Source organism: Cydia splendana, chromosome 5, assembly GCF_910591565.1.
Source record: "Cydia splendana chromosome 5, ilCydSple1.2, whole genome shotgun sequence".
Classification (NCBI taxonomy): domain Eukaryota; kingdom Metazoa; phylum Arthropoda; class Insecta; order Lepidoptera; family Tortricidae; genus Cydia; species Cydia splendana.
In genome coordinates, this window is record NC_085964.1 from 23021512 (window position 1) to 23034632 (window position 13121).

Sequence of the window (13121 nt, forward strand, 5' to 3'; positions counted from 1 at the left end):
ACAAGCAATTCTTGTATATTTATTTATTTATTTATTTACTTATATATATATTTAGGGGATTTCGGAAACGGCTCTGTTTTGAGGGTCTCTATGGTAAAAACCGTGAAAGTTAAGGACATTGTTATTTTGCAGCGGTGACGGGCTGCACGGACGGCATCGGCAAGCATTACTCCGTCGAGCTGGCCAAACGAGGGCTGAATATCGTCCTCATCAGTCGGAACCCGGAGAAACTACACGCCGTGGCCAAGGAGATAGGTGAGTGTCAACAATATTCAACTGAAAGGTGTATAACACCGGCGGTATTGTAGCATTACTCTCTCGAGCTGGCTAAACGAGGGCTGGAAAAGGGCGGGAAACTTCGACCTGTGCGCGCGTCTTTTTTTACAATTAACAAAATTTAAATATTTTTTGTAGTTATAGTGGTCAACTCAGTGTAAATAGTTTGTAAATATCATTAGTAGTTAGTTTATTATATTTTGTGTATATAAATTCATCATCTAGGTAAGTTTTTAGTGTATATTCACCGCCATGGGCGGCGGTGACGACAAACCTCACGACCCAGGGGGAGGTGATCCTCCGGTTTCACATACAATTACGATTGATAACAATAATAGCTCTAAGAGAGAAATGAAAGAATATCACAGTATGGATACAGATAGCTCAGTATTATCTACCACAGAAGTTAGGAAAAAAAGGACAGCATCCAGGAAGATATGTCGTCACTGTAATAAAAAAAAGCGACATAACAAAGATAAAAATAGGGATAGGGAATCTATGAAGGACGATTGCGATTGTCAAGTTTCCACAAACAATAATGATAGTACGCATTCTCATGCTCCACTTACAGCCCCTGCTCCTGCTCCGGCCCCGGCCCCGGCCCTGGCCCCAGCCACTGCCCCGGCCCCGGCCCCAGCTGCAAATCCTGCTGATATTATCACCTCTCAGCCCACAGTCCCGGTTAGGAAACAATATATTCATTCAGATTGTTCACCTTATATTGTACATGTACAGAAGCAACAAGAATCTCAAGGTGATGGCACTTCAATTCATTCAGTTGCTTTTGGCAACTTTTTAAAACGCAACAATTTTAAGAACATTGTTAATGGCAGCGTTAAACGTATAGGCCGCAATAGAGTCTCACTGTCATTTTCAAAATATGAGGATGCCAACCATTTTCTCCAAGACAGCCGACTGAAGGAGAATAGATATACAACATTCATTCCATCATTTAACGTCATTAGAATGGGTGTAGTTAAAGGTGTTCCATCTGAAATGTCTTTAGATGAGGTTAAGGAGAGTATAAGTGTACCTATAGGTTGTGGAGAAGTTCTAAAATTGAGAAGAATCAATTATAAAGTTATTGTGGATGGCGCTCCAGTGTGGAAGCCCTCACAAACAGTCGTTATAACTTTTGACGGACAAGTTCTCCCAAAACGCATATTTATGTGTTATAATGCTTTGCCGGTCGATTTATATGTTTATCCAACAATCCAGTGTTTTAATTGTTGCCGGTATGGTCATACACAGGTGCAATGCAGGTCAAAACCCCGCTGCTACAAGTGTGGACAGGGTCACACCGGCTCCTCTTGCACTACTGAAGAAGATAGTGCATCTTGTTGCCTGTGCTCTGGCCTTCATTTTGCTACCAATAAGTCTCGTTGTCCTGAGTTTGAGAGACAGAAAAATATCAAGCTATCTATGGCCCAAAGTGCTATTTCCTATTCTGAGGCATCAAAATTGCACCCTTTTGTGACCAAACCGTATGCAGATGTGGTTATGGCCACTCCGTCATCTCCCCAGAACCAGACAACTACTAAAAACCATAATTTAGGTATTAATACACAGCATTCACATTCATATAAAAAAACAGTATTTCTTAAGCCTCGCAGTCCGCCAAAACCTCAAAAAGGTTTTGACACTGTCACACATTTTAATCTATCAAAAGATTATAACATGCCATCTCCTTCTGGAAATGGTAGTGCACAACAATTTAACAAAAAAACTACCAATGAACTCATATTAGAACTCATACAACTGTTAAGTATTAATTTACATAGTAATCACTCAGAACCGTCCAACGTTGCACATATTACCAGTCCATACTCTCATGTTTCCTTCAATAATGGCCAACAATTCCAAAATTCTTCAATGGAATTGTCGCAGCGTCAACAATAAAAAAAGCGATTTAATCCATTTAATTAAGAAGTTTGACCCTTTTGTTATTACTTTATCCGAAACATGGCTTAGGTCCGAGTCATGTTTCAAAATTCCTGGCTATGCATGCCTCCGTGAAGATAGGTCGGACGGGCATGGTGGTGTAGCCATCCTTGTAAAAAAATCTTATCATTTCTCTCATGTTCCATTAGCACCTCATAATAATGAATTTTCCATCATCTCAGCACTTGTAGATAACATTTGTATAGTTTCAGTGTACATACCTCATCCCTCGCTTACCATACTTAGTGAAGTAAGAAACATCATATCATCTCTTCCTACTCCATGTTTAATATTAGGAGATTTTAATTGCCATCACCCTGCTTGGGGGTGTTTCAATTCAAGTAGTTTAGGAGAGGAAATAATAGACATAGTTGATTATTATAATTTAAATATATTGAATTCTGGTGTTCCTACGCGTCGGTCTGCTCCCAATGAGAATCCTAGTGCATTAGATTTATCAATTTGTAGCTCTTCTATATCACACTCCTTACTGTGGGAGGTACTTCCACTTTCCTATGGCAGTGATCATTTTCCAATTCTCATTTCTTTTCCTATTAAAAACAAACCATTACATAAAAGATCTCCACTGTTAGCATATAAACTTCAAAATGCAGATTGGGATAAGTTTTGCAAACATATGGATGAGAGGTTGGGAGAATTATCCGATGTATCTCGTGAAAATTTGTTTAAAACTTCTGATGCTTTTGCTAAGTTTATAATTAATATAGCTGATGAAGTATTTCCACGTAAGAAGTCCTCTAAATTCAATATTCCCAGCCCTCCATGGTGGGATCCTGAATGTTCAGAAGCTGTTAAAAAGAGAAAACAGAGTGAGTTAATGTATAATAATAACATGAACGAAGAGAACTTTAATTCCTTATTAGTTACTTTAAAAGAAACAAAACAGTTTTTGAAGAAGAAGAAAGTTGACAGTTGGAGAGCCTTTTGTGCATCTTTGAGTCCCAGTACTCACCCGTCAGAAGTTTGGAGGAAGGTTAGAATGTTTAGAGGAGCTTTTGTAGAAAATAACGCCATCAATCTTGATCCTCCAATAGCCGAGAAATTTTTAGATAAATTAGCTCCTCCATTTGTCCCATTCCCTGTGTGTCCTGAACTGGCTTCCCCGTCCAATATTGATAATGATAACGTGCAGCGTTTTAACAGTCCATTTTCGTTATTGGAGCTCAAGAATGTCTTATCATATGTTATTGATTCTGCACCAGGATGCGACGGTATCCCATATTCATTCTTGAAACATTCTAGTGACAAGGTTATAGGTTACTTTCTTAATATTATCAACGGGATTTTTATGACAGGTGACATTCCACCAAATTGGAAAGTACAGTTGGTGTTACCCTTTCTCAAACCGAATAAACCCCGTAATGATCCAAATTCTTATCGTCCAATTGCGTTATCTTCTGTTTTAATTAAGATTTTAGAACATTTAGTTAAAAATAGGTTAGAGTGGTTTATTGAGAGTAAGAAATTATTACCCGATATTCAATATGGTTTTCGCAAAAGCAGAAGCACTTTAGACTGTGTGGCTTTATTAGTTTCTGATATCCTTTTAGCCTTCTCGAAACGGGAATATGTAGTAGCTTGTTTTATAGATATCAATTCGGCCTATGATAATGTAAATATATCAATTCTTGTAAATAAGTTGTTCCTCTTGGGAGTTCCTGAACGTTTGTGTAATATTATTGCTGCTATGTTTTATGAACGGACGATTAGGTTAGATTTAGATGATAAAGTATTTCACAGGACAGTTTGGAAAGGACTACCACAGGGTTCTGTTCTAAGCCCCTTACTTTTTAATGTATATACATACGACCTTAGTTCTAATTTGCCAGATTATATATCAATTTTACAATATGCCGATGACATAGTGCTCTACTCTAGAAATAGATCCGTACAAAAGGCCTGCGAACTTATAAATGGTAGTTTGAAGGAACTAAATGTATATTTAAATAATAATGGGTTAGACCTTTCAGTTCCGAAAACCTCAGCAATTATATTTTCTCCAAGGAAAAAAACGGTTAATGAAAGCTTATTATATGGTGGATCTACAATCTCCTTTCGTCAAGAAGTCAAGTATTTAGGAATGGTTTTGGACTACAATTTGTCAGCCAAGGGTCATTGTAATTATGTTAAAGGTAGATGTGAACGCTCATTAAACATACTGAGATGCTTGGCTGGTGTATGGTGGGGCAGCCATCCTTTCTATTTGAAGCTTATTTATAATTCAGTTATAAGAAGCGTAGTTGATTATGGTTCTTTTCTTTTAACACCGGGTACAGAAGATGCCTTTAAAGTATTCAAAGTCATACAGAATAAGTCACTAAGGACAATCCTTGGTGCTATGCGAACCAGTCCGGCTAATGCCATGCAAGTGGAGTGTGTTGACCCACCTGCGCATTTGAGACGTCAATTTTTATCCGACAGATTCATTTTTAGGACTATGCAATTTTCAATACATCCTCTTATCGCAAAATTATCGACTCTTTATGATCATATGCAGTCATCTCCATATTGGCGTAATAGAAGCCCTCCTTGTATAATTAATAGCTACCTTAAATTTTTGTCTTTGTCTTCTCCTACTGTCAAATATGTTAACCTTCCTATATACGAGAAAGACTTTGACTCTTTGATTATTTCTCCACAAGTTATTCTTGACTCCAATATTATGAAGGATATAATAAGCGCTAAACCCGTATTTAACAAATTAGTGGGCGAAAATTGGTCTGATTGGCATCACATATACACAGATGCATCAAAACTTTCTACAAATAGTTGTGTTGGTGTTGGTGTATTTCATCACCAGTATAATGTTGTACAAACAATTAAACTCCCTCCAGAATCTTCGGTATTTACTGGAGAACTATTTGGTATTTATAAAGCTGTTGAGTATGTTTGCATGTTCAATTTAAATAAATGTGTAATTTTTTCCGATTCTAAAAGTTGTCTCCAAATTCTTTTAAAATCACCTTTCAAAATGACAAACAGTTACCCTTTGTTATATGAAATCCGAGACATCTTGTTAAAATGCGAAAAGAAAAGGCTTACTATAAATTTTGTATGGGTGCCAAGTCATTGTGGAATTTCCGGAAATGAGAAAGCTGATCGTCTGGCCGTAGATGCTGTTGCTTCTGGTGATATCTTTCCATATAAAAATTATTGCCATGATCTTCTGTTGCTCCCCAAAAGATATCTCAGGTTAGCCTGGGAGTTCTTTTGGTTTTGGAGCAGCTTGGAATCTGGAAGTTATTATCTTAAGATTCAAAATGACATCCCTATAAAGCCGTGGTTTTACAATAAAAACTTTAATAGACGCGAAATATCATGTTTAACACGCATGAGACTGGGCCATACAAGTGCTCCTTCTGATCTTGCTAGATTTAAATTTATTAATGATCCTAAATGTGACTGTGGTGCTGAGGTGGCTGATATTAACCATATATTCTTTTCTTGTCCCTTATACGATCGCACTGTTTTCATGGAAACTTTACAATCTAAACATATTCCCTTTCCAACAGACATCCCTTCCTTGCTTATTAATCCTGATTTATATAACATCTTAGCTTGGTTCATCTTCCATAATAATATAAAAGTATAGTCTTTATCATATTAATTATATCACATTGTATTCTTATTTATATACCTGACCTGACCACTTTTTCCAAATTCCGAATTTTCCTTTATTCCTTTCCGCGTTTAATTTCCTACCCTTTTACTTGACGTTGGCTATGGGCAACACCGCCCTCAAGTCCATAGAAGAAAAAAAAAAAAAAAAAAAAAACGAGGGCTGATTATCGTTCTTATCAGTCGGGACCCAGGAAAATTACATGTTGTGGCCAAGGAAATAGTTTAATCAACGGTATTAAATTGGAAGGAGTGTAAACGGCGTTTTGTTTTGAAAGCAAAAATAATTGACGCACTCACTGTGAGTAGGCACTTACTTATTTGTTATGCTATTCACATAAATTAACTTAATAGAAGCGTTAATTATTTAATGTAAGTATATAAGTATTTATGTACCATTGTATTCCTTATTGTTACTATCACAATAATTAGTGAATTACCTATGCAGTACATTAAGTACTAATTATACTTCCTAGTTCCTAGGTGAATTAGCAAGAAAGATGATGAGTCAGAAAAGTCGTTTCGCAAATAATTTTGCATTTTGATTGACGTTGATAAAATAAAATTTTAATCATTCATTAGGTACAACTTGCTATTTTAAGTAGAGTATTATTAAGTATTTTTAGGTAGAGAAAGGTACAGCCAAAGGTATACCGGGTAGGTATAGCCAAAGAGAATTAAGACTAGAAGATCAAATTCGCCATACGTTTACAATGGCGTGGGTGGGTCTTAGCAAAACGGACAGATTATACAAGTATATAAAAGTAAATTAAATCTGACTAAAAGAGAAAGCTCCGACGAATCGATCAAACCAAGTCACTAAAATGCCGGTCTCTTTATTAGCGCGAGGGGTAGGTAAACAACAATTACTTCTTTTTTAACGCATTCATATACAATTAAACACTACCTTTTTTCCGCTTTGTAGCGAAAAGCGCCTACGAACGGAGAACTCACCTAGCGGTCACTGGCAGTAAATATGTTAAACAAATAACTAAATTCTTTAATTCTTATTTTATTCGCATCTATGCAAATATCAAGAAGTCGTATGATATGAGATCATGCAGCCATGCGATCATGCAGTAGATAACACGCAAAGGCCAAGACTGTTTTTAAATCCTAGCTTATTCGATTATGATCTTTTTGTTAAAGTCTGTTTAGTTATTTTTAGACCACAATTACTTACGTGATGTCTGAATGCTCGTAATCAAGTTTTTGTGAAAATTTATATTTCATTAGAACATCCTGTTAAGATATGATGATATAACTTAGTACTATTATTTATAATGTGACTCATGTTAGTAAGTAAAAATACCTAGCTTCATCTCATTACTAACTAACCTATGATTATCACCTGGGTTTCATGAAATATTAAGAGCGCTATTACATTTCGGCGTTGAGCGAGTTTAGGTATTTTACGCGCTGCGGCAGGCCGTGCGAGCTCAGTACGCCGATCCCTTCTACCACACTCGCACTACAATGATGGATTAAACATTCTTGATCCTTCGCGAAGCATATTGAAATCAACCATAACAACACTAACTGTACTTAACTTTTAAAGTTCTAAAACTGTTATTTGGTAAGAACGAAAATACTAAATGCAGTGCAAATGTACATAGGGGCTGTTCATAAATTACGTCATCTATTTTTGACGATTTTTGACCCCCCCCCCCACCCCTCAAATCATCCAAAAATCAAGCTTCGGATGAATCTGTTTCCTCCTACGTCATGTTACCATCATCCGATGTCCAGACCCCCCCACTCCTCCCATTTGAAACGACGTAATTTATGAATAGCCCCATACTTGTACTTATGAAGGTATATTACTCGAAAGAAATTATAGGTACCTACTCGCTTATTTACATGTTTCGTCATTGCATTTGGTACCTATAGGTTGTAAAGTTTGTATCAACGAGGGTTTAAAAACGAACTGGTACTGAGGATCTGATGATGATTAAGGTGGTCACGGATACCAATCAACCATGTAGTAACATGATTAGGCTCGTTTGATTCGTCTCAACAAGATCTTTGACACTGAAGATACACAGGGTCTGATGATGGAGCTTGAAGGTGGCCACGGGTACCAGTATATCATGTAACTAAACAACTTCGTGTTTGGGCTCGTTTGATTCGTCTCAAGAAGATCTTTGACACAAGACAGTACTCAGGGTCTGATGATGGAGCTGGAAGGTACCATTACCAATCAACCATGCAACTAAACCACATCGTGTTTAGGATCGTTTGATTCGTCTCAACAAGATCTTTGACACTAGGTGATACTCAGAGTCTGATGTTGGAGCCGGAAGGTGGTCACCGGTACCAATCAACCATGCAACTAAACCATTTCGTGTTTAGGCACGTTTTATTCATCTCAACAAGATCTTTGACACAAGGTAGTACTCAGGGTCTGATGATGGAGCGTGAAGGTGGCGACGGGTACCTGTCTGTCATCATCAGCTCCATCATCAGACCCTGAGTAGTATCTTGTGTCAAACATCTTATTGCGACGAATCAAACGAGCCCAAACACGAAGTGGTTCAGTTTCATGGTAGACTGGTACCCGTGGCCACAGTCCAGCTCCATCATCAGACCCTGAGTACTAACTTGTGTCAAAGATCTTGTTGCGACGAATCGAACGAAGCCAAACACGAAGTGGTTTAGTTGCATGGTTGATTGGTACCGGTGACCACCTTCCGGATCCATCATCAGACCCTCAGTACTACCTTGTGTCAAAGATCTTGTTGCGACAAATCAAACGAGCCCAAACACGAAATGGTTCAGTTACATGGTAGACTGGTACCCGTGGCCACAGTCCAGCTCCATCATCAGACCCTGAGTACTAACTTGTGTCAAAGATCTTGTTGCGACGAATCGAACGAAGCCAAACACGAAGTGGTTTAGTTGCATGGTTGATTGGTACCGGTGACCACCTTCCGGATCCATCATCAGACCCTCAGTACTACCTTGTGTCAAAGATCTTGTTGCGACAAATCAAACGAGCCCAAACACGAAGTGGTTCAGTTACATGGTAGACTGGTACCCGTGGCCACAGTCCAGCTCCATCATCAGACCCTGAGTACTAACTTGTGTCAAAGATCTTGTTGCGACGAATCGAACGAAGCCAAACACGAAGTGATTTAGTTGCATGGTTGATTGGTACCGGTCACCACCTTCCGGATCCATCATCAGACCCTCAGTACTACCTTGTGTCAAAGATCTTGTTGCGACAAATCAAACGAGCCCAAACACGAAGTGGTTCAGTTACACGGTAGACTGGTACCCGTGGCCACCTTCCAGCTCCATCATCAGATCCTGAGTACTATCTTGTGTCCAAGGTCTTGTTGAGACGAATCAAACGAGCCTAAACACGAAGTGGTTTAGTGGCATGGTTGATTGGTACCGGTGACCACCTGCCGGCTCCATCATCAGACCCTGAGTACTATCTTGTGTCAAAGATCTTGTTGAGACGAATCAAACGAGCCTAAACACGAAGTGGTTTAGTTGCATGGTTGATTGGTACCGGTGACCACCTTCCGGCTCCATCATCAGACCCTGAGTATTATCTTGTGCCAAAGATCTTGTTGAGACGAATCAAACGAGCCCAAACACGAAGTGGTTTAGTTGCATGGTTGATTGGTACCGGTGACCACCTTCCGGCTCCATCATCAGACCCTGAGTACTATCTTAAGTCAAAGATCTTGTTGAGACGAATAAAACGAGCCTAAACACGAAGTGGTTTAGTTGCATTGTTGATTGGTACTGGTGACCACCTTCCGGCTCCATCATCAGACCCTGAGTACTATCTTAAGTCAAAGATCTTGTTGAGCCGAATCAAACGAGCCCAAACACGAAGTGGTTTAGTTGCATGGTTGATTGGTACCGGAGACCACCTTCCGGCTCCATCATCAGACCCTGAGTACTATCTTGAGTCAAATAAATACATATAGAATGTCAGGTCGTTTCAAATATTTTTAATCCTGTCCGGTAGTTTATTAAACTGTACCATTATAAATTATAATACTATAAAAACGGTGCTAGGATCAAAGTCTCTCGTTGCGGTTTACACGCACACAGTATAGCGTTTTACACGGCGCCCGCCGCACACAATGATAAAAAACCTCGTCGTCGCCGTTGAAAATGTGCGGAGCCGACCGACACACGTCCTGCCTCTACAAGCTCTGCCGCGGCACTGAGCTGGCGCAGCGCGCGTCATCGGTAATATAGAGTAGTTTTCAAAAAATTGCCAAAAAATTATAGTAGAATTTCATAAACACTAATGTATACCAACAGTATAAGCAAACGTTGCAGATTGCTTGAGTATGAAAATGACTTCGATATTAAGTAGATTTTCGTAGGAATTGACACTTGTTTCGGAGAGAAAATCGAGTTCGTTTTACTTTGATTTTCTCTTTCTCAAAGGTATGTAGGAAAAATATAGTTTGATATGCCTAAAGTACAGGGTATTAGTAATACAAAATAGCCAGGTTTAGCAGAGTAAAATTTTCAACATTTCCAAATAAGAGCTCGCCATTCAGTGCTTCACGGGGTTTTTCGGAAACGACCATCAGAAAAAAAATCATTACTAATTTAATAAGTCCTTTTTCTAATATTTACAACGATATTTATAAAGATAAGAAGACGCTTTTACTGGAACAAGTACTCATTGTTTCTAATAATGAGCGCAAAGTCCTGAATTTCGTCGACTAGTATCATCAATTTTGCATTATTTCGACTTTTCTTGTAAGAGCGCTCTTAAGAAGTGGTTATAATATTCATTAATCATAAGCTTCCACTTAACACAGACTTCGTAAAAACTTATTACATACCTAATATAATTAATGTTTAATCTGGTTGATTCAGGGTAAGTAAAGTATATGACATTGAATGACTGTTATGACGCACAGAAAATCAAAATAAAGCATAAATTAAGTCTCCTCAAACTGTTCTCCTTCTACAAAAAAGACCGTGCAACAACGCCAACAACCCCACGAATCGTTTTAATCTTGTTTTAATTGAGTGATGAACCAAATTATTAATTTTATAAGAAACCAATAACAAGGTAGATACAGTAAATAAAATGTTAATAAACAGACTAGTGTTAATTTCATTCCATAGCGTGACGAGCGTTCGCGTTTGTTTGTCTATTTTTGTATGGGATTTTGAACAGCGCGCCAAGCGGGACGTTTTGGAAACTCAAAATTCCATACAAAATGACTCTGAACGCGTACGCGCGTCACGTCGCGCTACCGAATGAAAATAGAAAAATCTCTATGGTAACCCGACACGAATTCAGCTCGTATGTGATAATTTATTGATGGTCCAAACCTAGCCACTATAACGTACCTACTAAAAGTTACAGCCATAATTAATAGTGATCCTGTTACAATGTTAAAAGGTGACTTGGCTGGAAGGCCAGACTGTAGGGCTACCGCCAATAGCGAAAATCGTCAATTGCGGGCATTTTTCTCTGTCACTCTAATTACGCCTTCATTGGAGTAAAAGAGTAAGATCCCCGCAATTTGCGAATTTCGGATTTCGCGGTAGCCCCTCTGGTCAGATGGCAATTGATTCAGCAAATAACTTAAAGGACGATTTATGTTGCACTGCACTACACTAAAATATGTTAGGTATCTTGCAATTTTGTATGAATGTAGGTACCTACCTATAAATGGATGTCACATTGTTGTACACAGACGATAGCTAAGGCATTCAATGCCTATGTTTTATATGTAGTACGGCCACCAGCAGATATGTCGAAGCGGGCGAAGGCGTTCACAAATACTCGTATTATAGTAGAGCGTACACTTTCGAAATATTTATGAATCATCACTTACCTATTCATTTAAATTATAACCCCCTTATTCATAAACGTTTACTAAAGTTAACAAGCCGATAATAATCGTTTGTCCCTTTCCGACGTATTGGTATGATGGAAAGGGACAAACGATTATTATCGGCTTGTCAACTTTAGTAAACGTTTATGAATAAGGGGGTAAGTTAATACATGAAATGGCTTCTGATTGGTCAATGTGGGTAAGCTATTAATAAGTAATACCGTCTACGTTCGTTTCCAGAGCAGACGCATCATGTGAAGACCAAGGTCATCGTGGCGGACTTCACGCAGGGCGCCGAGATATACCCCCACATCGAGAAACAGCTCAAAGACCTGGACTTGGGGATCTTAGGCGAGATACTACATCGTTTTTTCACCTTTCAAACATCGTGGGTTCAAGCCTCGGTTGTGCTTAGGACAGGAAAAAATGTCTTTGAAAAAAAGCTAAAATACTTACATACCTATGGCAAAAAATCGGCTAGGATTTTTAACATACATAGTGTCGTACGTCTCGTACATTATGAAAAGTGAAAGTTTCTGACCTAAAGTCATGAACCTATCAACCTATACTAATATACATTGCCAAACCATAGCAATTAATGTTTAAGTGCCTATTTATAGCTATGCTAACGATGTAAGAAGGTACCTATTAAGTGAGCTCTGTTGCAATGTTTTTATGATTAGAATTAAAAAGAACTGCAAAAGTAAGCGTATCGCATATAAATATAAAGACTGACTTACACATTAAAAATAAGTGCAATAAAAACTTTTTACAAAAAAAAAGCAAACCGACTTCAAAAAGGATGAAATAAAATATTATCCTTTTTGAAGTCTATGCGTTACCAACTGATATGTTTGAAGTCGGTGCCAAATTTTGAAGCATACCATGATTTTGGTGCGATTCGATAAGGATGTACCAACGTTGGATTGCCTTACACGACGACAATGAACGTACATTCTGTAGGTACAGTCGACGTTAAAAATATGTTTACACTTTTCGCCTTATTACAAAGGAGTAAGGTGCAAAAGTGTAAACATATCTTTGACGTCGATTGTATCTAAGAACACACGATCAAACCTTCTTGGCGCAGTCTGTACCATGTTTGTCGGCACATTAGTGGAAATCCAATGCATTTTTTTTCCGTCGTATTTTTTAAAGAGCATTTCTTACTAATGCTCGAACAGTCTATAGCACGCAAGTGTGAGATTGGGATGAGTAATTTCCCGTTCCTTATCCAGAGGACTACATTTCAAAATATAAAACAATTCAAGAAATTTACCTTCTTGCCAAATTTCACCTAAAGCAGTTCAGTTGTTTAGCCATGAAAAGGCGACAAAGAGGCAGACAGAATTACTTACACATTTGTAATAGTTATTAGTACAGTTCTAATGGCATTTATAGCCATACATCTGATTATTTTTGACTGGTATTGTT

At 38.2% G+C, this 13121-nt stretch overlaps 1 protein-coding gene and 1 long non-coding RNA gene across 4 annotated transcripts in view; one reads left to right on the plus strand and one right to left on the minus strand.

The window, feature by feature from the left end:
* Nucleotides 1-13121, plus strand: part of LOC134790958 (inactive hydroxysteroid dehydrogenase-like protein 1) — a 31574-nt gene that overhangs the window by 14130 nt on the left and 4323 nt on the right. For both annotated transcript variants that reach the window (XR_010144225.1, XM_063761982.1), the window contains exons 2-3: nucleotides 133-255; nucleotides 11928-12038. Coding sequence is in view for 1 of the 2 variants with exons in the window: in XM_063761982.1 (XP_063618052.1) it covers nucleotides 133-255; nucleotides 11928-12038 (234 nt within the window). In the remaining variant the exon portion in view is untranslated. The remainder of the gene's footprint in view (nucleotides 1-132; nucleotides 256-11927; nucleotides 12039-13121) is intronic.
* LOC134791031 (uncharacterized) lies at nucleotides 2129-5256 on the minus strand. Of its 2 annotated transcripts, XR_010144229.1 has the most exons (3): nucleotides 3191-5203; nucleotides 2227-3026; nucleotides 2129-2143 (listed from the first exon to the last, which is right to left on the minus strand). It is a non-coding gene; the product is annotated as an uncharacterized LOC134791031 (long non-coding RNA). The 2 variants fall into 2 exon arrangements; XR_010144228.1 differs by lacking the exon at nucleotides 2129-2143 and having other exon boundaries at nucleotides 2589-3026; nucleotides 3191-5256.